The sequence below is a fragment of the Hyla sarda genome, chromosome 4 (genome assembly GCF_029499605.1).
Source record: "Hyla sarda isolate aHylSar1 chromosome 4, aHylSar1.hap1, whole genome shotgun sequence".
In the NCBI taxonomy this organism is placed as follows: domain Eukaryota; kingdom Metazoa; phylum Chordata; class Amphibia; order Anura; family Hylidae; genus Hyla; species Hyla sarda.
The window spans coordinates 175,080,557-175,107,160 of record NC_079192.1 but is presented as its reverse complement, the minus strand read 5'-3'; the positions used below and the strand labels follow the sequence as shown (position 1 = coordinate 175,107,160).

Here is a 26,604-nt window from a genome sequence, read left to right as displayed (position 1 = left end):
GAAGTTAGGGTGAGCTGGTCCGGGCCATCTATGCTGCAGGGACCGTCCGGCGGGGATGGTTAGTCGTTGCGGGCTGTCCATGTTCACCGGGGGGCCTCTTCTCCGTGCTCCTGGCCTGCCCCGGACTAGAGACGTTGCCTTTACGACGACGCACAGGGACATTCATGCGCAACGTCCCTGTGCGTCGCCGTCAAGGCAACGCCACTAATCCGGGGCCGGGCGCGGAGAAGAGGCCCCCCCCCAGTGAAATTGGACAGCCCGCAACGACTAACCATCCCCACCGCACTGTCCCTGCAGCATAGATGGCCCGGACCAGCTCACCCTAACTTCCCGCCGAGGAGAGGTGAGTAGAAAACAAAAGGGGGGGGGGGGGGGAGGCTGGATGATGACAAAGAAGGTCGCAGTGGTCTTCAACCTGCGGACCTCCAGAGGCTTCAAAACTACAACACCCAGCATGCCCGGAGTTGTAGTTTTGCAACATCTGGAGGTCCGCAGGTTGAAGACCACTGATGAAGGGATTGACAGGCGGTGATGATGGAGGTGGGGGGGGTGATGATGAAGGCCCCATTGGTCTTCAACCTGTGGACCGCCAGAGGTTTCAAAACTACAACTCCCAGCATGCCTGGATAGCCGATGGCTGTCTGGCCATGCTGGGAGTTGTAGTTTTGCAACATCTGGAGGTCCGCAGGTTGAAGACCACTGATGAAGGGATTGACAGGTGGTTATGATGAAGGGGGGGGATGATGACAGGGGTCTGGATGATTACATGGGAGGATGATGTATTTCCCACCCTAGGCTTATAGTAGAGTCAATAACTTTTCCTGGGTTTTTGTGGTAAAATAAGGGGCCTCGGCTTATATTCTGGTCGGCTTGTACTCGAGTATATACGGTATATGTTGTAAATAATGCTTTATTATCCACTAAAATTTAGATACCATCTCATGATATATTGTTAAGATATCTACTTGTAGCAGTCACATTTTTTTCTCAGAGAAAAGCTTTCCAATTGTCTTGCCTGAATAAGAAAACCAAAATAAAAAATGTGCTCATTGATTTATTTAAAGTATATTGTATTTTTAAGGATGAAAGTGGTCAGTTTGCTTACAATCCTGAAATTCAGATTCATTGGGTGTCATTCCTGGATGGACGCCAGAGAGTACTGCTTTTTACAGAAGATGTGGCTTTGGTGACAAAGGCACGCCAAGCTGAAGAAATGGAGCAACCAGATAAGGAAATAAATATATCCATTCATAGTTTCGGGCTTTCTCTGATCAACAATGAGGCCAAACAAGAAATTTGTTACATGGGAATCACCAGGTAAATATTTTCATCTAATATAATAATAGTAGTGTTGGTGGTAATAGTAGTAATTATAAAAAAAAAAATATATATATATATATATATATACATGATAATATGCATATATAGTATCCCTTTTAAATTACATTTAATAAAAATTTAAAAAACTATTGTAGCATCTGCATGGAGCATTTTGCATGTCTGTGAGTGTTCTGAAGTACTCTTTATTATTCCCAGATGGATCAACCCCACTAACATAAATATGCAAGTGGTTTGTGTGGGTGAACCTGAGTAAAATGATGTATTCCTTACTCCAATCCATTCAGTCGTTACCTAGATGTAGCACAATCTTGCAAAGTGCAAATGAACAGTTAACTGCACTGAAGATGATGCTACGCCTGCGTTCTTCAGTAGGCGTGACATCATCTGAAGCCATACAGGGGAGAACTTCCTCCCCCACTCTACCACACACAGCCCAGAGCAGTTTAGTGTGAGATGAGCTATGATTGGCTAACGCTGCATACACACCCCCCTCAGCACTCCAGACTTAATTTCCTGATTTTGGACTTCTGCCAGGCCAGCAGGAATCCAAAGCCTGTGCAAGAGATAGGGGGAAATGTGCTCTGGACAAGAAGGGAAACAGCTAATGGCAGCTTTTTAAACCCCTTAAGGACTCAGCCCATTTTGGCCTTAACCCCTTAAGGACTCAGCGTTTTTCGGTTTTTGCATTTTTGTTTTTTCCTCCTTACCTTTTAAAAATCATAACCCTTTCAATTTTCCACCTAAAAATCCATATTATGGCTTATTTTTTGTGCCACCAATTCTACTTTTCAGTGACATCAGTCATTTTACCCAAAAATCCATGGCCAAACGGGAAAAAAAATCATTGTGAGACAAAATTGTAACTTTTGGGGGGTTCCGTTTTTACGCAGTCCATTTTTGGGTAAAAATGACACCTTATCATTATTCTGTAGGTCCATACGGTTAACCCCTATAGGACCCATGTGGTATCGGTACATCATGAGTCCACTCCCGTTCTATAACGCGGGGCCACGGCATGGCTCCGCATAATAGCGGGTTGGGCCCGGCCCGTGGCTAATAGCGCGTGGCACTGATTGCGGGGCAGCGAGCTATTAACTCTTTAGACGCAGCGTTCAAAGTTGAACGCCGCGTCTAAAGTGAAAGTAAATCATTTCCGGTTAGCTTAGGGGGCTGTTCGGGATGTCCGTGGCAGGCGGGTCCCCTTACCTGCCTCCTGGTGTCTGATCAACGAATGACTGCTCAGTGCCTGAGATCCAGGCATGAGCAGTCAGGCGGCAGAATCATTGATCAATGGTTTCCTATGAGAAACCACTGATCAATGTAAAAGATCAGTGTGTGCAGTGTTATAGCCCCCTATGGGAGCTATAACATTGCAAAAAAAAAAAGTGAATAAAGATCATTTAACCCCTTCCCTAATAAAAGTTTGAATAACCCCCCTTTTCCCATTTAAAAAAAAAACCAGTGTAAATAAAAATAAACATATGTGGTATCGCCGCGTGCGGAAATGTCCGAATTATAAAAATATATAGTTAAGTAAGCCGCACGGTCAATGTCGTGCGTGTAAAAAAAATTTCAATTCAATAAGTCCTATGAATACAAAAATGGTACCGCTACCATTTTATGGCCAGATTATGGCGCAAAAAATGAGCCCTCATACCACTCCATACTCGGAAAAATATAAAAGTTATAGGGGTCAGAAGATGACAATTTTAAACGTATACATTTTCCTGCATGTAGTTATGATTTTTCCAGAAGTGCGACAAAATCAAACCTATATAAGTAGGGTATCATTTTAATTGTATGGACCTACAGAATAAAGATAAGGTGTCATTATTACCGAAAATGTACTTTGTAGAAACGGAAACCCCCAAAACTTACAAAATGTTGTGTTTTGTTTTTCAATTTTGTCTCACAATGATGTTTTTTTCCATTTCGCCATAGATTTTTGGGTAAAATTACTGTTCTCATTACAAAGTAGAATTGATGGCACAAAAAATAACCATCATATGGATTTTTACATGCAAAATTGAAAGAATTATGATTTTTTAAAGGTAAGGAGGAAAAAACGAAAATGCAAAAACGGAGGAACCCTGGGTCCTTAAGGGGTTAAAATGATACCCTACTTATATAGGTTTGATTTTGTCGCACTTCTGGAAAAAAAAATCATAGCTACATGCAGGAAAATTTATACGTTTAAAAATGTCCTCTTCTGACCCCTATAACTTTTTTATTTTTCCACATATGGGGTTGTATTTTTGCGCCGTGATCTGAAGTTTTTATTGGTACCATTAGAGATGAGCGAACTTACAGTATATTCGATTTGTCACGAACTTCTCGGCTCGGCAGTTGATGACTTTTCCTGCATAAATTAGTTCAGCTTTCAGGATCTCCGATGGGCTGGAAAAGGTGGATACAGTCCTAGGAGACTCTTTCCTAGGAATGTATCCACCTTTTCCAGCCCACCGGAGCACCTGAAGGCTGAACTAATTTACGCAGGATAAGTCATCAACTGCCGAGCCGAGAAGTTCGTGACAAATCGAATATACTGTAAGTTCGCTCATCTCTACGTACCATGTTGTTTTTTTTTTTTTTTCATTCAAAAATTGTTTTATTTTGAAGTATTTCAGAGATCAACATAAAATCTACAATGACAATGTATACAAGCATAGAGGCGTTAATACAGTATAGAAACACTCTGAACATTAGAACAAGAGAGGAATGAAGCCCTAAGGAACATGGGCTATGGCACATTTATCCAGAGAAAGTACAATAAGCAAGTAACAATCTTTCAAGTAACCTCGTCACTAAATCTGAGAAGACAGTGAGGACTAGATAGCCAAACTCCCCATTGTTTTCGGTACTTGGGGACGGTGTTGTGTGCAAATGCGAACGCTCTTTCGTAGGCACAGGTGAGATTGACCAAATTAATGACCTCACACAGGTGGGGTACTTGTTTTGACATCCACTGTCTAGTGAGTAGTAGTTTAGTGGACATGAAAAGTTGAGCAAGGGGCATCCTCACATCAGGGGAGAATGTATCTAGGTCAATCAGTAAGAGAGCCGTTTCAGGTTTCAGGGGGTGTTTGATCAATGTCAGTCTGTGGGCCAACAGCTCTATCCCCTTCCATAAGTGTGCAATTTTAGGACAGCTCCACAATAAGTGGATAAGACTCCCTACCTCTCCACAATCTCTCCAACACAGATTAGAGCACGTCGGGTTCATCAGGTGTATTCTGGAGGGGGTAAAGTACCATCTGTAAATGGTCTTAGCGATCGCCTCTTGGTGGTTAGTGGCTCTAAATAGGGTACGCATGAAGTTGAAGGTGCTTGCCCATTGGTCAATGGTGAATTCCCGGCCAATGTCTTTTTCCCATTTTTCCATATAGTGTTGTTTAGTTATGTTCTTTTTTTCATGTAACAGGTTGTAAAAAAAGGTGATACCTCTGTCTGCATGTGAGTCGCTGTTTAAGTATCTACGGCAGCTAGTAGGCATTTTGTGTTCAGTTGCAAAACTATTCGTCACTAAGCTCCTAAGTTGTAGAGATTTGTAGAATTCTTTGTGCGGCAGATGGTACGTGTCTCTTAAATAAGAAAAATTGACGTCGCCCACAGGGCTGAGTAGGTCTTTGGCTGAATAAATGCCATGTGTTCCCCATAGTGTAAGGTCTAAGTCAGGGATGAGGAATTCTATATAGTCTAGGGGCAGGTCTGAGAGTGAACACGTGGAGTCTAGAGAGAATGTCTTGAGGGCATATTTCCACGCTCTGTCAGTAAACGTAAGTGCTGTGATATGTGATTTAGGTGGACTGAGGTTTCTTGTAAGTAGCAGTATGCGGGATTTTAGAGAACAGGGATAAGAATAGGTAGTCTCCATGTCAATCCACAACTTGTCTGGGTGAAGGGACCACCAGTGTTGTGCTTGGTCAAGTAAGCTTGCAATATAGTAGTCTTCCATTTGGGGGAGACCAAGGCCTCCGCCCAATCTGTGTGCAGTCATTATATGTTTAGATACCCTGGGTCTTCTGGAGGCCCACACAAATTGGGACACTTGTCTCTGCAGGGAGCGAAAGTATGACTGTGGGATAGTTATGGGAATGGTGCGAAATAGATACAGTATCTTCGGGAGAAGCATCATCTTAAATGCAGCTATACGCCCGAACCAAGATGGAATGATTTTAGAGTATGCAGTCATGGAAGTGGAAAGTAAGCTAGACATAGGTAAGAAGTTGGACTTGAATAGATGGGAAGTGGGGTTGGTAAGTTGTATACCTAGATAGGAGATATCGTGATCCTGCCAGTCTAAAGGGAATTTGGATTGGAGGGAAAGGAGCACATTGTTAGGTAGGTGGAAGGGGAGGAGTTGGGATTTAGAGGTATTCAATTTATAGTAGGAGATAGAACTGAATTTGGCTATCACATCAAACAGGTTGGGTAGGGACGTTTCTACGTCAGTCAGGGACAGCAGGACATCGTCAGCAAATAACGCTAATTTGTGTTCGTGGGAGCCCACTTGGATGCCTTTGATGCCTGGGTGCATTCGGATAGCTTGAGCTAAGGGTTCGATGGAGAGATTAAAAAGAAGGGGGGAGAAAGGGCAGCCCTGTCTTGTACCGTTCGACAGGGTGAACTGGTCAGATAATACACCATTGGTGAAGACACGAGCAGCAGGGTTGGAATAAAGAGCCCTGATCGCCCCAATAATAGGTCCAGAGAAGCCAAATGCCTCAAGGGCTGAGAATGCGTACTGCCAGTTCACCCTGTCAAAGGCTTTTTCTGCGTCTAAGGTAAGGAATGCTGTGGGGATTTTAAGGTGTTCCGAGTGTTGCAGCAAGGAGATTACCTTCCTGGTATTGTCAGGGGCCTGTCTTCCGTAGGTAAACCCCACCTGATCTTTATGAAGTAATTGGGGCATAAAAGGGCCTAGACGAGTAGAGAGTATTTTGGCATATATTTTAACGTCACTATTTAGTAATGATATGGGGCGAAAGTGGGCCGTATTGTTAGTCGATTTCCCAGGTTTGGGAATAGTAGTGATCAATGCCGATAACATTTCTTGTGGGAAGCTACCTGACTCCATGGCCCCCCCGAACACCCTCAGTAAGTGAGGCACTAAAATAGTGCTAAATTTGGAGTAGTATTCATTAGGCAGACCATCTGGGCCTGGCGCTTTGTTGTTCGGGAGCGAAGAAATCGCATCTAGGATCTCCTGAGATGTGATCGGTCGGTTCAAGGAGTCTAGGGCTGTGTCTGAGAGTTTTGGTAGGTTTAAAGAGGCAAGGAAAGTAGAGATTTGAGGAGCCATTGGTTGGGGAACCGCGGGGTCTCTATTGAGGTTGTACAGGGCATCATAATAGTCCCGAAAGGCATTTGCAATAGCTCTAGGTGCCAATTCCGTTTTACCAGTAAACGGGTGGACCAGATGTGGGATCTTTTGTTTAATGTAGGCCGGTTTCAATTTTTTCGCCAGTAAGGCGCTAGTTTTGTTGTCTTGAGAGTAATATTTTAATCTAGTTTTTTTAAAGCTCTTCTCACACTGATAAAGCAGCAGCCTGCGCAGTTGTACCCTTTCTCTCATCAGTTCTGAGGCCGTCTCCGGTGAGGGTTTACATTTTTGGATGGCTTCCAACGTGGCGTTTCGTGCTAGTGCTTCATCAGTGTGCAGAGTACGCTGTTTTTTAAGATACGCCCCTAATTGTATGAATTTACCTCTTATGACTGCTTTGTGGGCGAGCCAAATTATGGGGGCGGTCACTTCTGGTGTGCAATTTTGTTGGAAGTAGTCAGATAGAGCGTTGGCGATGATTTGCGAGTGGTCAGAGTGGGCAATAATGTGTGTGTTTGCTCGCCACACAAAATCGCTATGAGTCGGCAGTTTGTCTGAGATAGTCATGAGGACAGGAGCGTGGTCGCTCCAAGTGATTTCCCCAATAGCTGTGGATTCAATTCTATCTATAAGCGATCTGCTGGTGAGTATCATGTCGATTCTGGAATATGTGTGGTATCTGGGGGAAAAGTAGGAGTAGTCGCGTTCCGACGCGTGGTGCAGTCTCCACATGTCGAAGAGATCAAGGTCTCTCAGAGTGTCCGTCAGTGAGGGCCTTCGTCTGATTGTGGGATGAGAGGTGTCGAGGTTGTGGTCGGAGACTGTGTTAAAATCGCCACATATCAGTAAGTTCCCCTGTTTGTGTTTGTTGATTACTTTCCATACTTTCCCAAAAAATCTAAGCTGGTGGGAGTTAGGAGCATATAGGTTAACAATCGTATAAGCAGTCCCATCAATGGAGCAGAGTAATATTAGGTACCTACTATTGGGGTCAACAATCTGTTTTGTGATGTGGAAATCTACATTGTCTCTTACTGCAATCAGGACGCCCCTCTTTTTGGACCGATATGTGGAGTAGAGTACATGGGGGAAACATCTATGGCGAATGGATGGGGTGTTAGTAGCTGAGAGGTGGGTCTCCTGTATACAGGCCACCGTCGCATGTCTGCGTTCTAGTTCCCTCCATAGGAGTTGCCTTTTAACTGGACTATTCAGGCCATTGACATTGAGCGAAATAATGTTGATGCCCATATTGGAGCACCGGGCTGTGGAGGGGTCAGAGAGGGTTGCGGCAAGGTATGCTCAGAGTGCTGTAGTACTCCGGCCGGGAGCACCCAGTACCCGTGCGAGGGTGTCACTCCACACCAGAATACAGTGGGATGAGGATAAGAAACTGTGCTAAGTACTATGCCACTTCACACACACCACTCCTGACGAGGAGTTGCGGAGTATGAGGGGGATTAAAAACCTGACTGGTGTCTCCTGACACCGAGACAGGGATGTCACACAACACTTTAGTGGTTAAACAGGATATATAAATTTTGCTCAAAGTAGGGCGTATCTATGAGCTAAATATATTACGCTAAGAAGGATCGCTGGAGGAGAGTTTAAAAACCTGACTGGCGTCTATGACACCTAGACAGGGATGTCACACTGCAACAGATACTGTCTGGATATACAGCCGAATAGTCACTATAATAAATGGAAAGCTAGAAAGGAAAGGGAGAGAAGTAGGGAAAGGCGTAATACAGTTCGCACCAGGAGGTACGGTACACACAGTTCTACCAAGTATCTAAAGTCTGCTTAAAACAGGGTACACCAATGGGTTAGGTAAGATGTGGTAGTAAGGGTTACTGTAGTTTTAGTTAAAAACCTGACTGGTGTCTTCTGACACCTAGACAGGGATGTCACACTGCGACAGAGACCGTCTAAGTAGAAATTATAAACAAAAACCACAACAGGTGAGGAACTAGGGAGGTGAGAGGGAGAGAAAGAGAAAACATGCAATAAGCTTGAACCAGGCGGTATGTTACATTCAGTAATACCAGCGCTAGGGGAAGCGTGGAGAAATTCAATAATCACATATAAAGGTCTGCCTTGCACCTTCAGTTAACCAGGGCTAGTAGCATCAATTGGTCTGGGCAGGTCAGAGTCTCTAGCTGGCGGGTCATCGGAAGGCGTGGAACACTCACGTGGATCGTCATCCGCGAGGAGGCCCCAGGCATGAAGAGCGTCCATTCCCTCATCCACTGAGGAGAAGACAAAGGTCCGGCCTTGACGTTGTAGTAGTAGTTTAGTCGGGTATCCCCACCTGTATGGCATATCAAGGTCACGGAGAAGTCCAGTCAGCTGACTAAAATCTCTTCTGGCCTGTAAAGTGGCGGCCGACAAGTCCGCATACATTTTAAGTCCATCATACGGGGCTGGGAGCTTGGAATGCTTTCTAGAAAATTGGAGCAGTTTATCTTTGGTCTGGAAGAATGTAAAACGTGCCAGAACGTCTCTGGGGACCTCCTCCGGTAGTGAGCGAGGTTTCTGCACCCTGTGAGCTCTGTCAATGCTGTAGAAGTAGGCTTCCATATTAGGCAGTAGGGTATGGGCTAGCTCTTGAATATAAGGCATGAGCTGAGAAGGCGCTATATCCTCTGGGATGCCCCTAAATTTCACATTATTGCGCCTATTTCTGTCTTCGGCATCCACTAGTTTTGATTGTAAGGCTGCCACTTTGTCTTTCAAGTCATCATGGGAATCAGCCAACTCATTATGTGCTTCCGCAAAGTTAGTCAGGCTAGTTTCAGTGTGAGCCATTTTGCAGTCCAGCTGGTGGATAGATGCCTGGACAGGTCTAAGCAGTTGGCTAAAGTCTTTGTGCAGGGTGCTGCGGAATGCCAGCAGCATATCCTTCAGGGTAGTGTCCGAGACCACTGAGTCTGAGGTGGGGTAAGTGTTAAATAAGTCCGGTTCCGGTAGTGGAAGGGTGTCATCTGGGTTAGAGGGGACTAACAGGCCCTCCGGGGCTTGAAGCCTGGGGCGTTGCTTGAGCGGGCTGATTTGGGGGGACACAGAGGGTATATCTATATCCACCGGGCCTGGCAGGGCTCCGGCGGGGGCCGCGGGCTCTCTCGGGGCCGAGCTTCGGGAGTCGTTAGGAGTGGACTCACCATATCGGCGCCGGGAAGACATCCCCAGGTCCCCTCCATGAGTCGGTAGGTCATAGTGTAGTCTGCGAGGTTGTCCCTCTCCATTAGAGCCATTTCGGGAAGGGTTCCATGCAGCGCCGCCTCTCTGCGAGTTGGTTCTTTTGGAGGTTTCGCGCGTGTGAGGCTCCCGCACTGTGCGCTCCTCGGCGCCATCTTTGGTCTCGGACATCTTCTTGGAGCCGACCTGGAAAAACTGCTGCATCGGTTTGTAGTGCCCCGTTTTGGAGTTGCGTTTTCTGCCAAAGGTAGCCATTGTCATCAGCTAGGTCCCCGTAGGGCTGGTTAGTCGCTAGCGGCAGTAAAAGCTGTGAGTTTAGAGGTGCTTAGCAGGAGCTCTTCCTCTACGCGGCCATTCCGTTCAGCGGCCAGACCACGCCCCCCGTACCATGTTGGTTTTGATTGGACTTTTGATAGTATGAAAAATTACCAAAAATAAATTTTTTGCACTTTGGATTTTTTTTTAACATGTACGCCATTGACTGTGCGGTTTAATTAACTATATATTTTTATAGGTAGGACATTTACGCATGCGGCGATACCACGTATGTTTATATTTATTTTTATTTACATAGTTTTTTTTATATGAAAAGGTGGGTGATTCTGACTATTATTAGGGAAGGGGTTAAATTACATTTATTAACCCTTTTTTTGTATTTTATTTTTTGCAATGTTACAGCTAACATTGCACACACTGATTTCCTACACTGATCACTGCCATGCATTAACATGGCATTGATCAGTGTTATCGCCGCTCCACTGCTCCTGCCCGGATCTCAGGCACGGAGCAGTCATTCGGCGATCGGGCACGCAGGAGGCAGGTAGGGACCCTCCTGGTGTCCTGCAAGCTGTTCGGGATGCCATGATTTCACCGTGGTGGTCCCGAACAGCCTGACTGAGCTGCCGGGATGCTTTCGGTTTCACTTCAGACGTGGCAGTCAACTTTGATCGCCGCGTCTGAAGGGTTAACACCGGGCATCACCGCTAGAGATGAGCGAACTTACAGTAAATTTGATTCGTCACAAACTTCTCGGCTCGGCAGTTGATGACTTTTCCTGCATAAATTAGTTCAGCTTTCCGGTGGGCTGGAAAAGGTGGATACAGTCCTAGGAGACTCTTTCCTAGGAATGTATCCACTTTTTCCAGCCCACCGGAGCACCTGAAGGCTGAACTAATTTACGCAGGAAAAAACATCAACTGCCGAGCTGAGAAGTTCGTGACAAATCGAATTTACTGTAAGTTCGCTCATCTCTAATCACCGCGATCGGTGATGTCCGGTACTAGCCGCGGGTCCCGGCCGTTGATGGCCGCCGGGACGACCTGATATGACGCGGGGTCACCAAGTGACCCCGCATCACTTTGCGGGATCCGGCACAGGACGTAAATATACGTCCTGCGTCGTTAAGGATTTAGCAAATTGAATTTTTACATTTTAGTTTTTTCCTGCTCGCCTTCTAAAATAATAATACTAGTATGAGGACAGACTAGTATGAGGGCTTGTTTTTTGCATGATCAGTTGTCCTTTGTAATGACATCATTCATTTTACCATAAAATGTATGGTGCAACCAAAAAAATACTATTTGTGTGTAGAAATAAAAAAGAAAACTGCAATTTTGCTAATTTTTGGAGATTTCGTTTTCAATTTACATTTTTATTGGGGGAGGGGATTCTTAAAATCTTTTTTACTTCTATTTTTTTTTTATTATACTTTTTTTACTTTTATTTTGACACTTTATTAGTCCCCATAGGGGACTATTTATGGCAATAACTTTATTGCTAATACTGTTCAGTGCTATGCATAGGGCATAGCACTGATCATTGTTGTCGATGATCTTCTGCTCTGGTCTGCTCGATTTCAGACCAGAGCAGAAGACTCAGGGAGACGGACGGAGGTAGGTGAGGGGACCTCCGTCCCCCATTATGGATGGTCAGATCCCCGTGGCAGGGCTGCGGGCGATCCAATCATCCATTTTAGTTACCGCATTGCCGCAGATGCTGTGATCTGTATTGATCACGGCATGTGAGGGGTTGATGGCACACTACAGGCCGAGATCGCTGATGTGCACCGTTACCGGCAAGTCCCTGGCTTCTGATAGCAGCCAGGACCTGCCGAGCATGACCTGAACATCGGTCCGATGCTCTCTGTCATGTACAGGACGTAAATGTACGTTTGTCCTGCGTCGTTAAGGGGTTAAACACAAATAAAACATAGAAAACTTCATTTTTTTTTTTTTTAAACAAAGTGCATTGGAAATATTTTTTATATACCATAAGGATTGCAATAGCAAAAAAAAATTTTATGACAGTACCCACCCGTCTGCAGTGTAGTTAAGAGTTAATTTGCATTTTGCAACATTGTGCCATATCTTAGGAACAGATGAACGGATTGAGGTAAGGATGATTTTATTTAGAATTACCAACACTAACCACCTTTTATATTCAGGATGGCGGGGTTGATCTGTCTGTGAGTTTCCCTTTAAGAAACATTTTTTTTGCAAATTTGTTATATCTATAATTCCACAATAGAAGGATACTCAGCACTTCAACAATCAAAACCATTTATTATAGTGCTTTTTAATCTTGTGCACTGTGCACTTAAGGAGGAAATTATTTAAATGTTGTGCCCCAGTATGGTCATGGTAAAATATTTATGCAATAATTTGCTACTTTTTTCACCTTTATTCGCTGTATCACTAAAAAGTGGACCGGGTTTAAAGGAGGGGCAACGTGGTTGCTATCATAATAAGCATAGACTTGAATTCCTGGTGTAAGGAGAGCTAAATATTCACCAGATTTATCAAAACTCGAACAATGCATGGATTGGTCTTGATACCTTTTTGGTTTCAATGCATTGTTATATGTGTGTGTGTGTGTGTGTGTATATAAAAAAAAATATATATATATGTAGTTGTATGAGATGGCATGCTCCTGGAGCTCCGTCTGTGCACCAAGCTTGCCACATGGATAACGAGGATAACAGGCAAAGGATCAGGGATAGGTTAGATATCATTATCATGGCCTAAAAAGGAATCTGTCATCAGTGTCACCCGCAATAACCAGTTCTTGGTACAAGCTGGTAGTGCGGTTGACACTGATGACAGATTCCTTTTTAGGCCACGTAAACATAGCTGAAAATGTGCGGAATGTCTGCCTGGAAAAACACAGGTGAACATTCCACACATTTGAATGTTTTAGGGCGCTAGGTCTACTCAGAAATGTGCTGTATCATAGACGCCAATGCACTTCTGAACAGACTCCACAGAAAGAATACACAAGTCTATTCTTTCTGTGGACACCAGAATCTGGATTTCCACTGCAGAAACAATTGCTGTGGAAATTCCACCGCGTGCTCAGTGTAGCAAAATCTTATTGAAATTAATGGGGCTCGGAAATTCCGCTGTGTGAACAGAGCCTAAGTGGTAATTTTTCCCCTCAAAAAAAATCTCAATCAACTAATATATTTCCCCAAAGAAACATTAGACTGGTTTTTATTTATATATTTATTTTTTTCCTTACAGCTCAGGTATTATCTGGGAGTTAATGCCAAAACGGAAGTGGAAACCCTTTAACCAGAAACAAATTCTTCAGCTAGAGCAAGCCTATGAGAAATATCTCACTGGAGAGCAGTGCAGATGGACAAAACTAGATGTCAACTTTGAGGTGTGTATATATTTCGTACACAGTATTATGGTCAATATTTTTAGCCAAAACCAGGAATAGGTCTATAAAAAAGGGTGTATTATTTTTTATCTTTCCATTATTTTTTGTGATGGTTCCAATCCTGATTTTGAATTGATCAAAATTCTGTGTGTGAACAGAGTCTTACTTGTGTTGTCTGAATTCAGTGTCTGTTAACCGGTATCTTAATCACATGTAGGTCAGCTTCAGTTCCATGGAAATGCGCTTGCCAACTAAGTGCAAAATCAGAAGAAGCTTCCTCTCTGGCATCCATGTAGAACTGAAAGAGTCTCCACACCAAAGAAGTTTACGGGCTCAATTATACTGGTTACAGGTGAAGTTAGATAAAAAGAATGTACTGTAAATTCTGTATTCCATTTTGGCTTAACATAGCTGTCGGTCAATGCTTGTTCAGCTGCAGCTGTCTCTCCCAACCCTCCATCCCTCCAAATATGTGCTTGGCCGAGCATGCATGTGTTCTGAATAGGGAAGGGGTAAGCCACTGCCAGACAGTTTTTATCTCCCTTGAGAACAAAATACCCTCTGAAATTTTATTTACCACCCTTTTAAGCCAACAAGTCAGATTTGCCTTAAACCATCATTATATGGAATAAGTTGCCACTGATTCCAGTATGATCATACATGTCTTTGAAATCCAGTACTCCATTAGGTAAATTTTCAGTCCTTTAACAAACACAATAGAGGGTTTAACTCCCCTTCCAATCATGCTCTTGATCTATCCTGTAAAATCGCCTTTGAACCACATTAATAATAAAAATCATGTTTAAGAGAATCACCTTACTATTCAAGTGTTGCTTTCATTTAAATAAACTTTCGACATGTCGCACAGACATCTCAAAAGTTTCGATCGGTCAGGGTCTCATTGCTGAGATAATCTACAACCACTCGATATAACCCTCTCTTTCTGTCTCACCACTCAATCTGACTGATTGCAGGAGACATGCTCCATAGATTTCAATGCATAGCCCTGCAAGCTAGACTATATGTGAAACTCCTGGAGTTATGTAAACAACATAGCTCAAGAGGATATGCCATTTGTGCGTCTCCGGTTTGATTCAGTTGGAGTTAAAAGGGTACTCCGCCCCTAGACATCTTATTCCCTATCCAAAGGATAGGGGATAAGATGTCTGATCGCGGGGATCCCGCCACTGGGGAACCCTGCGATCGCTCCTGCTGCACCCCTATACATCAGCAGCCCTGAGCTATGTTTGCTCCGTGGCTGATGACAGGCGATACAGGGGACAGGGTATTGTGACATCACGGCCCCGCCCCCTCGTGACGGGCGTGACATCACGATGGGGCGGCCGTGAAGTCACGATACCCCATCCCCTGTATCCCCCATGTCATCAGCCGCAGAGCAATCATAGCTCCAGGCTGCTGATGTACGTGGGGTGCAGCAGGAGAGATCGCGGGGGTCTAGGGGCACAGTACCCCTTTAAGCTAACTGCATAACTTCCCCACTGTGGCATCTTTTAGTTTCCTGACGCCCAGGAGGTTGTTTTTATGGGACAGTCTCACTAAAACACTTATTAAAAATATTTTGCACACTGTTTATAAAAAATACAATCACAAGAGAAGCTTATCTGGTTGAAATAACTATAACACGTTTTTGCTTGTACTTCTGTCTGTGCTGCACCTGTGCAAACCTCAGTTTATGGATATTGCTGTCACTTGACTTTATCAAATGACCTCAAAAGTAATATGGATGACATTTAATTGTAGCCATGTTTAATAAATCTTCAGAGATTTACTGAATAGTGTTGCCTTTCTTTTAAGGTGGATAACCAGCTTCCTGGTTCTATGTTTCCTGCTGTTTTCCATCCTGTTGCTCCTCCCAAATCCATTGCTTTAGACTCAGGTAATAAGCTTTATTTTCTGATGCCTCTTGTGTTTTAGTTATGTTCATATTTTTACTAGTATGCCTGGCTCATGCCACAATACAGTAAACCTACTTTTTAAAGGAGTACTCCAGCGCTTGTTATCTTTATCCTATCATGCCCATGGTGCGAAAAAATAAAAACCTTAACTCCCCTTCCTCCGTTCCCCTGTTGCGCCGCTATCATTCTTCGGTCCTCCGGTCCGGTTTTCTTCCTGCTTCCATGTTCACAGATTGAAGTGAAAAAAACTGTGATCCTTCTCAGAGCTGATTGCTTGTAGGGGTTAGGATTAGGGGTGAGGGTTGGTTGTAAGGGTTAGAAGTAGGGGTTAGTATTAGGGTTAGGATTAGAGGTTAGGGGTTAGGATTAGGGTTAGGGAGTGAGAGGGTGCCGGCTGTAAAGCAGAAAAGTGTGTTCCTGTGCGGAGGGTCACATCCTGCTACAGGACCACAGTTTTCTTCATTACACTGACCACAGCGATGTCCCGCATCATGTAAGGAACAGGGCCCAGCCTTCTCCCTTCTTTCCGGGCTCCTTACATGACACTGCTGCCGGCGATACGCTGATTGCAGTGTGCTGATCCATGCACACAGAAGCAGGAAGAAGACTGGACTGAAGGACCAAACACCGATAGCCCGGGCACTATAGGATAAAGAAAACCAGCACTGGAGTACTCCTTTAAACTATAGTTTATTTTTCTGCTATACGTAACTTTAAAGAGATGGTCACCTAAAAACCGCACTCGTCCTAAACTAACGTTAACAGTAAATATAAAGGTGATTCCACCAGGCCCATCAATATAGAAATCAAAGTAGTCCTCTATTTTTTTAACTAAATGGGCTTTGTCCTTAAAGGGGCTGTCAGGCCCCCTCCCATATACTGTACATGAATGGAAAGGGTATGGTGTGACATCACAAGGGGGTATGGTGTGATGTCACTACATGGCCTCCTGAACCCAGCGTTCTGAACATAATGTTCAGAACACCGGGTGTTTGCACAGCAACCGGACCCCCACGACCAGACATCTTATCCCCTATACTTTAATAGGGATAAGGTGTCTAGCAACAGAGTTACGCTTTAAGGGGTTTAGTTATGAAGAAACACAAATATAAAGCATGTGTTTATCGATGGATGTCAAGAACACACTTAAAATGTGAGAGAGAATTTTGTAGAGATTGTGAAAAGGTTTGTACAGAGCACAGTGTTGAAGGTAATTTACACTTCCCTTCCAAGCCTTTTGATATGTCACCTTATTACCTTGTTACTATAAATGATATTGACCTTTTTTGTTTTGCAGTAAATTTGTTGTCTAGGTGCAGGCTAATTAACTACAAACGTAATTGTACATGCTTCCAATGGTTATTGGAAACGCTAGTAGAAAATCTTATGCATTTATATATTGTGGTTTAAGAATAGCAGCTGGCAAATGATGATTTGACATAAACAATATGATTTAGCCTGGCAACGCTATTTACAGTGTAATGCCCACATAGACTATTTAGGTTCTAACTTTGTAAACAAAGATGCACAGCAAAAAGCATTATAAGGAGCGGTGTGGGAACACAGCAGTAATCAAATTAAAATGGGAGTACAAAAGAGGGCCATACCTTTTATACTATCCATTTTTTTTTTTTATATTGTGATACATAAATGGTCTTGAGGTGTATTTATATAGACAATATTAAAAAAAAAATACAATGCATATTGTTTTGTCATAAAGAATATGGGAGCAAAGCCTTAGAGCTCCTATTGTGTAAATAATTATTGGCTGAACAAGCTGAAATCTCCCTGTATAATAGAGCCAACAATTAGCTGAAGAATGGCTGATCAGGTAGTTTTGGTCCGTCAAGAAATTATTGACCTATTGATTATTGACTATTGACATATCCCTTCTATGAAAATGGGAATTTGCAGCCTACAGCTGATTGCTGGAGAGGGCCGCATGAATGATCCAGTGATCTTTTGTGTGGCCCTGCTTTCCCAATGCTGAGCCATATAGTAGACTCGCCTAGATCGGTGATTGTATGATCGGGCAGGCAGGCATCAGGCTATGTAATACAGACAAAAGACAACTTAACAATCTGAATTGTTTTACTTTACTTTATATGGTAGACATATTTAAAGGAAAAGTAAAACGAGAAATAAATAAAAAAATGACACAAGAAATATAATTTCCCTTCAGAGGAAGCAGGGGTTTATCTCCTGCTGATCTGTGGCTGGTGACAGATTGAGAATGGAGTTTAGCATTTTGTTTAAATGCATAAATAGTTAAGGGAGGCTCCTGATTCAGCAAGTTGTATTAGGCCAGTTTTAGTGTGAGAGGTTGTTCAGTGAACATTACCATCAGTGTGAATGGGTCTTTCAGCGACAGACAATGAACATGTTCATTCTTTGTGCGGAATTCCGCAAGCACTGCATTGCCGTCAATGGTGCAGTGCCGTGCGGTTTTTCGTCGGCAGCCGCCAGCTGGAATCTCCACTCGCGGAGATTAGGCAGTTTGAATGTACCCTAACAGGTCCGCAAGTCCTGGCCAATGTGCAGGTCTAGAGACTTGAACTGAAACATTATTAATGCTAGGATGCTTTCAGTTTGGGTTGTTAGCGCTGTGGTCGAGTTGGGACCCATGGCCATAGTACAGACGCAAAAATATTGCACTTGTAAATTGGCCTTACAGTTAGACACAGGATAGTAAGTTGTTCATAGCCTGACAGACAGTTAAACCTTCCCTGGCAATGCATTGACAAAGGAGCCATGTCCAGCTTCAACTTTTATTGCAAGGATATATGTGGTGAAACTGAGGAACAGAAAAATAATGCACTTACCAATGTACACTGACATGAAAAGGATTTTATCAGTTACCAGGTAACTATCGTACTCCCGGTCAAACCATTATCAGAATGTATATACCAGAGTATACCAAAGTAAGGCTGCATTCACACCACGTTTTGTACATACGGTGCCGGATCCGGCGGGGGGAGGGGCAAACCGGGCACTCCCGTACCCCTGCTGAATCAGCCCGTGACTCCATTTACTTTAATGAGCCGACCGGAGTCAAACGGTGACTCCGGTCTGCTCAGTTTTGACCCGTATGCGGTTTTGTGACCGGACCTAAAACCGTAGTATACTACGGTTTTAGGTCCGGTCCAAAACTGCATATGGGTCAAAACTGAGCTCGGCTCATTAAAGTAAATGGAGTCACAGGCTGATTCGGCTGGGGTACGGTGCGCCTGGTTTGCCTCTCGCCCCGCCGGATCCGGCACCCGTATGTACAAAACGTGGTGTGAATGCACCCTAAATCAAACAGAGCCATGTCCGTTTCAAGTACTTCAAAATTCTGCCCCTTTATTGTCAGCCATCCAAGCTTATATCACCATTGCAATTAACATAAGTTCCCACCCTCACTAGGGAGGTGTTCTTAGCCCTGGCATACCATATAAGCAATGGCATACCATATAAGTTATTTTGAATTTCGGCGGGCTCCAAGGCTTCTTTGTTCAGGATGAGGAATCCCTCTTAATCGATGTAGCGGGTAAAAGAGGAGTAGAGTAGCATGAGTAGGGCTTTGTGAAATGGCCATTTTATGCTGCACACATATACACATATATATATATATATATATATATATATATATATATATATATATACACATATATACATACATAGACACACACACATATATACATCCATTACAATCCCCCCTTAAAATGACCATTTTACCTTTCCCTTATTTCCATCATCCTAACTCATCTGCCACAATGTGTTTTCTCAAATGCTACACTGTACTTTAGATGACCTTTCAGAGCATCCACTGAGAAATATATGAATCTCTGCTGATTATAATAGATATAATTAATCCAGTCTACATTCTTGTTTATAGAAATCTGGGGTATTATAGAATCAAATCTAGCTTTTACTTGACCTATAGCTTTAAACTCATCTGGGACCCCCTTTGGGACTCCTATAGCATCAATATACACATGGGGGTCAAGGATCCCAACGGGGGCTGCATGTTTACTTCTAGAGTGTGGTTTGGGTTCCTTTGTAGGTTCAGCAGTGAAAATGTGTTTGAGCAGAAGAGTCTTGACTAATGTGCATTATCCAGTCCAATTCCCTTCTAATTGGGCTCTGAGCTTCGTATCCCATACCTTACGGTAGTTAGCATTTACTCATCCCACTAGCTAGGCCTATCCTTTCTATTTTTTTACACCAAGTATTTCTTTCCTTTATAACATTATCACCCACTAAGATGCTTACTTCATCCTGCTATTTGTACATGTTCACCTACTAATTCTCTTCATACAGTGTCACATCCTAGCAATCTGTTGTGATTATCTTTTCCTCTGGAACAACCATGGTTATGTACAGACATAGATTTAACAGTTATCAGAGATATATCTTAGATATATCTATACGGGATCATCATATGTAAGCATCTCTTTCCTCACTTATTTCCTGATACACACTCATAGGTTTAAGGAACTGGGTAACAATTACAGAATCTGAACTAGGCACAACTCTACAAAAGGTTCTTAGTTGTATTCTTTACTGTATTTATGGTTAGGGAATCAGTACAATCAGACAAGGACATACTGATATTGGTCCACCAGGCAGTTAAATTAAGTCTACTCATAGTCTCTGAAACAGGTAAGATGATTATGGAGTGTATTGGTCAGGTACCTTTATTGTTTTACTTAGGCCATAACCGATTTAAATAATGAAGTCTGTACAAACCTTTTTTCTGCATTGTTGAATCCTGAGGTCACCCATTGTACAGACATTACTACACACACAGCTCCCTTCTGCTTAGTGTATGGGGCCATATATGTTACCATGGGGTACAAGACTGTTGGCACACACAATTTGTTACCAACTCTCCAGATGCCATCTTTGCCCTGTACCACTTCTTTCTTCTTCCATTGGTCTCTCTCAGCATGCATTGCTGGTTCCTGTAAGTGACCTTACCAGACAGAGCCACACTCCCCATCCACCTGTAACTGTACACTCTTTACCATAACTGTGGGAGGACAGGAGCACTGCAGCCTTTGCAGCCTTCTCCACCATCCAGTCCCCTTGCCTTCTGAGGTTGTTTCCTTCATGTGGGTCTGATCTTTATGATGGCCACCTTCTCTGGCCGCTCTAAGACATTGAACACTTGAATAACAAACTACTGGTTCTACATTTGATTGGTTTGCCCAAGGATTCAAGAAAACCTTTACTCCAATAGGCCCATATTTGTGGGTGGTAATAAAAGTGTACCCGTACTCATTATGTCTTACCTTCAGATATCTTATACATCTCAGTGAATATCTTCACCTCTACTTTCTGAACCAACAACTCAGATCAAGTGGTTTATTGAAGTAGAACTTCATTCTGCATGTGGTCACCATATATCCTGCCTTATGTATTACATCTTTGCATTACTTGGATTAAGCTTACATTTACAACTCAGCATCAACCATGGATTCTCTTATATCCTATCATGGCTCTTGAATTTTTAACCTCATAAGTTCAAGACAATCAGCATCTTCGTGTTACAGTAAATTATCATTATAAAGTTATCCACTCAAAATTGATGTTATTCAAATAAATGCAATGTAGAATATATAAGTATATCACATTGTGTATGCAGATACTATAAACATACTCAAGTTCAAACAGTAGATGTAGTTTCTTTAAATATAATGTGACTGTGTTTCAGTAAACCAAGGCTGTCAATCTTCCTATAAGCCCCACCTTTCTCCTCCCACTCCTATACGTCACTGGTCATCACCCCTTTGAGTCTGGCTTTTTGTTCTCCCTCAGGTTTGGTCAGTTTTCAATAACCCTTGAATGTCTAGTATCTGCATGGATTCCTGTGTCACTTTTATAAGGAGACATACAATACACATGTAACCATACTGACATGTACAAATACTCAAGGTACAACACACAGGGCCCACATTTTCACCACAAATGTTAAAGAATAAAAAATATACAGAGCTCTTTCAAAAATTGGGAAAAATCACCTTCAATGATCATAATCCAATAAACCTTTAGCTGAATTTAAATACTTAAGGTAATACTTATCAATTAAATAGTGATCACTTTTTTATTAATTTTATATCTTATTTTATTTTCCTTGGCCGAACTTCTTCTCTTGTTACTCCTATAATATAATCAGACAATTAATTGCATTTCCTTATACATTTCATTTTTGGCATCCATCCTGCGCAACTGTGAAAACAAAACTTATAAGGAAAGTAATAAAATATCATCAAGTAAGTTCAATTAATACCACGTGGATCTTCTTTTGTTCTTTACCAATCTAAAGGGATCCATTACAACTGTCAGAATGTATATACCAGAGTATACCAAAGTAAATCAAACGTAGCCATGTCAATTTCAAGTACTTCAAAATTCTGCCCCTTTATTGTCAACCGTCCAAGCTTATATCACCATTGCGATTAACATAAGTTCCCACCCTCACTAGGGAGGTGTTCTTAGCCCTGTCATACCATATAAGGTATAAAAGGTATGGTCCTCTGTTAAATCTCAGCAGGCTCCAAGGCTTCTTTGTTCAGGATGAGGAATCCCTCTTACTCGATGGAGGGGGTGAAAGAGGAGTAGAGTAGCATGGGTGTGGCTTTGTGAAATGGCCATTTTATGCTGCACACATATACACACACACACACACACACGCACACATATATATATATATATAGATATATATATATATATATATATATATATATACATATATACACACATATATACATCCATTACATAATACATTTCTTGTACAAGGCAATGCAAATACAATCATGTTCAGGACATGTAAGTTACATAAAACAATGATATGAGATATTGATAAACATCTATAAGAGTATACACAGATATGAGACAATGATAAGCATCCATAAGAGTATACACAGACATACCCACGAGCATGCTATACTATCTAAATGACAAGCATGGCCTCTAGATGCTAACTATAAAAGAGCGGGCAAACATAACAATATGCATACAGCATTGTTATATAGTTGTGTGAACATACCAGCGATGCTAAGCTTGGATGCAGAGGATGACTTAGGATAGGGCTGGGTGGTATACCGGTTCATACCGAATACCGAATTTTTTGGGCTGCACGATATGAATTTTCCCCATACCGCAATACCGGTTGGGCCCCTCCCCCTCGGGAATGTAGCGCAGCGCTGTCACCACATCGGGGAACTAATCCTATGTTTACCCTCCAGCACTGTTCTGCTCCCCACAATTAAGGATCAGCCCAGCAGGGTACTACTCACATATGTCAAGCACTGCCCTCCTCCTCTTTGTTGGGGGACGCCGGGCGCTGGAATTCTATAATGTACGCCAGTGGTCTCCAACCTGCAGACCTCCAGATGGTGCAAAACTACAACTCCCAGCATGCCCGGACAGCCAACGGTCCGCAGGTTTGAGACCACTGCTGTATGCTGTATAGCTATGCCCGGGCTGCAAAAGATAGAGAAAATAAACTTTTAACTCACCCACCTCGGCCGCACGCAGGGGACTGGAACGTGGACAGCTGTCAGCCTATCACCGGCCGGAGCGATGCCCCGCCCTGGCCAGTGATAGGCTGAGCCCACTGTCATGTAAGAAGCAGGCATCGCTCCGGCCGATGATAGGCTGACGGCTATCCACGTTCCAGTCCCCTGCGTGCGGCCGAGGTGGGTGAGTTAAAAGTTTATTTTCTGTATCTTTTGCAGCCCGGGCATAGGAATACAGCGTACAGCAGTGGTCCGCAGGTTGGAGACCACTGGTGTACAGTGAGTTCCATCCCCGGCGGCCCCCAACAAAGAGGAGGAGGGCAGTGCTTGACATATGTGAGTAGTACCCCGCTGGGCTGATAATTAATTGGGGGGGAGCAGGACAGTGCTGGCGGGTCACATGATTTTTTTTTGGGGGGGGGGGTCGCCAACACCGCCTGCAGGTCACATGATTGGGGCGGGGGGGGTGGTTGGGGGACAGAACAGCGCTTGCGGGTCAATTGATTTGGGGGGGTGAGAAAATACCATTATATACCGTGGAACCGCTGTAAGTTAAAAAAACATACCGTGATACACCTATTTGGTCATACCGTCCAGCCCTAACTTAGGATCCTAATGAGCCGTGTGGTTACCTTTGGAATGCTGGCTGTAAAATGAGGAAATGGCTACTATGGGCTGATCTGAGGCAGTCATCAGAGTTCATAGGATATGGAAACTGAAATGGGTCAAATGTCTAAGGTGAAGAGCCGCAGTGGATGCAAACGGCAACTAGATGGTGCTGTTACACCATGAACAGAGAATTATACACTATAAATACAAAGCATAGTAACCCATACATTAATTAACAAGTGACATGAATAGAGCATCTTATTTAATGTTCAGTAGAGATGAGCGAAGTTACAGTGATTCGATTCGTCACGAACCTCACAGCTCGGTGTTTGCTGACTTTAGCCTGCATAAATTAGTTCAGCTTTCAGGTGCTCTGGTGGGCTGGAAAAGGTGCATACAGTCCTAGGAGACTCTCTGACGAATCAAATTACTGTAACTTCACTCATCTCTAATGTTCAGTTTTAACCTAATGTGAGGGAAAATAGGTTTAAATAAAAATGAGAAAATTAAGAAGGTTTTGTGTTTTTGTTAAAGCATTTTCAGCTTATAGGTGTTTTTTTTTGGGGGGGGGGTTAAAAACTATTTTTCTTTTTACTGAGAACATCTCCTTTTTTATATTAGAAATGTTATTGTAGGAGAAGATCAAACCTTTAGATAGGATTTATTTAGACACACATATATATATATATTTTATATATATATATATATACAGTATTTATCGGGGTATACCACGCACTGGCCTATAACACGCACCCTAATTTTACCAAGGATATTTGGGTAAAAAAAGTTTTTTACCCAAATATCCGTGATAAAATGAGGGTGCATGTATACCCCGATACACCCCCAGGAAAGGCAGGGGGAGAGAGGCCGTCGCTGCCCGCTTCTCTCCCCCTGCCTTTCCTGGGGTCTAGAGCTCTGCTGCCGGCCCTTCTCTCCCCCTAGCTATCGGCGCCGCTGCCCGTTCTGTCCCCCTGACTATCGGTGCCGGCGCCCATAGCCAGGGGGAGAGAAGGGGCAGCGGCACCCATTGCCGGCGCCGCTGCCCCGTTGCCTCCCCCCATCCCCGGTTGCATAATTACCTGTTGCTGGGATCGGGTCCGCACTGCTTCAGGCCTCCGGTGTGCGTCCCCTGCGTCGTTGCTATGCACTGCACGACGCGGCGCACTGACGTCATGCGCCGTGCAGCGCATAGCAACGACACAGGGGACGCACACCGGAGGCCTGAAGCAGCGCGGACCCGACCCCGGCAACAGGTAATTATGCAACCAGGGATGGGGGGAGGCAATGGGTGCCACTGCCCCTTCTCTCCCCCTGGCTGTCGGCGCCGCTTCTCTCCCCCTGGCTATCGGCGCTGGCAATGGGGCGCCGGCACCGATAGTCAGGGGGACAGAACGGGCAGCGGCGCCGATAGCCAGGGGGAGAGAAGGGCCGGCAGCAGGGCTCTAGACCCCAGGAAAGGCAGGGGGAAAAAAGCGGGCAGCGACTGCCTCTCTCCCCCTGCCTTTCCTGGGGGTGTATCGGCCTATAACACGCACATAGACTTTAGGCTAAAAATTTTAGCCTAAAAAGTACGTGTTATACGCCGATAAATACGGTGTATATATATATATATATATATATATATATATATATATATATATACATACACATACAAAGTACAGACCAAAAGTTTGGACACAACTCATTCAAAGTTTCTTTATTTTCTTTATTTTCATGACTATGAAAATTGTAGGTTCACACTGAAGGCATCAAAACTATGAATTAACGCGTGGAATTATAGACATAACAAAAAAGTGTGAAACAACTGAAAATATATAATATTCTAGGTGGAAAGTGTCCCCAAGTGCAGTCACAAAAACCATCAAGAGCTACAAAAAAACTGGCTCACATGCGGACCGCCCCAGGAAAGGAAGTCCAAGAGTCACCTCTGCTGCGGAGGATAAGTTCATCCGAGTCTCCAGCCTCAGAAATCGCAGGTTAACAGCAGCTCAGATTAGAGACCAGGTCAATGCCACACAGAGTTCTAGCAGCTGACAGCTGTATGAATCAGGCCTTCATGGTAGAATATCTGCTAGGAAACCACTGCTAAGGACAGGCAACAAGCAGAAGAGACTTGTTTGGGCTAAAGAACACAAGGAATGGACATTAGACCAGTGGAAATCTGTGCTTTGGTCTGATGAGTCCAAATTTGAGATCTTTGGTTCTAACCACCGTGTCTTTGTGCGACGCAGAAAAGGTGAACGGATGTACTCTACATGCCTGGTTCCCACCGTGAAGCATGACGGAGGAGGTGTGATGGTGTGGGGGTGCTTTGCTGGTGACACTGTTGGGGATTTATTCAAAATTGAAGGCATACTGAACCAGCATGGCTATCACAGCATCTTGCAGCGGCATGCTATTCCGTCCGGTTTGCGGACCCAAACACACCTCCAGGCTGTGTAAGGGCTATTTGACCAAGAAGGAGAGTGATGGGGTGCTGCGCCAGATGACCTGGCCTCCACAGTCACCAGACCTGAACCTAATGAAGGCAAAAGGGCCAACAAGTGCTAAGCATCTCTGGGTACTCCTTCAAGACTGTTGGAAGACCATTTCAGGTGACTACCTCTTGAAGCTCATCAAGAGAATGCCAAGAGTGTGCAAAGCAGTAATCAAAGCAAAAGGTGGCTACTTTGAAGAACCTAGAATATGACATATTTTCAGTTGTTTCACACTTTTTTGTTATGTCTATAATTCCACATTCATAGTTTTGATGCCTTCAGTGTGAATCTACAATTTTCATAGTCATGAAAATAAAGAAAACGCTTTGAATGAGAAGGTGTGTCCAAACTTTTGGTCTGTACTGTATATATATTAATTTCTTTTTACCAGAAAATGTTAAGGAAAACAGTCAACCAGTACACTAAACCCAATACATATAATGGGTTATAGTGTGGGTGAACAGGAGTCCATACAGGGGTCACTTACTTTTTTTGCCTCCACTGGCTGCTGAGTTATGCCCCAGTAAAGTTCCGTTATTCTGTCCATGCATTGCGCTTTGAAGGCGGGTCCCTTG

The 26,604-nt window shown here is 43.6% G+C and overlaps 1 protein-coding gene across 6 annotated transcripts in view; it reads left to right on the top strand.

Moving 5' to 3' along the window:
- Positions 1-26,604, top strand: part of VPS13C (vacuolar protein sorting 13 homolog C) — a 773,393-nt gene that overhangs the window by 627,637 nt on the left and 119,152 nt on the right. For all 6 annotated transcript variants that reach the window (XM_056572804.1, XM_056572802.1, XM_056572807.1 and 3 more), the window contains 4 exons: positions 1,082-1,317; positions 13,381-13,522; positions 13,740-13,874; positions 15,338-15,419. In XM_056572804.1, coding sequence (XP_056428779.1) covers positions 1,082-1,317; positions 13,381-13,522; positions 13,740-13,874; positions 15,338-15,419 — 595 coding nt within the window. The remainder of the gene's footprint in view (positions 1-1,081; positions 1,318-13,380; positions 13,523-13,739; positions 13,875-15,337; positions 15,420-26,604) is intronic.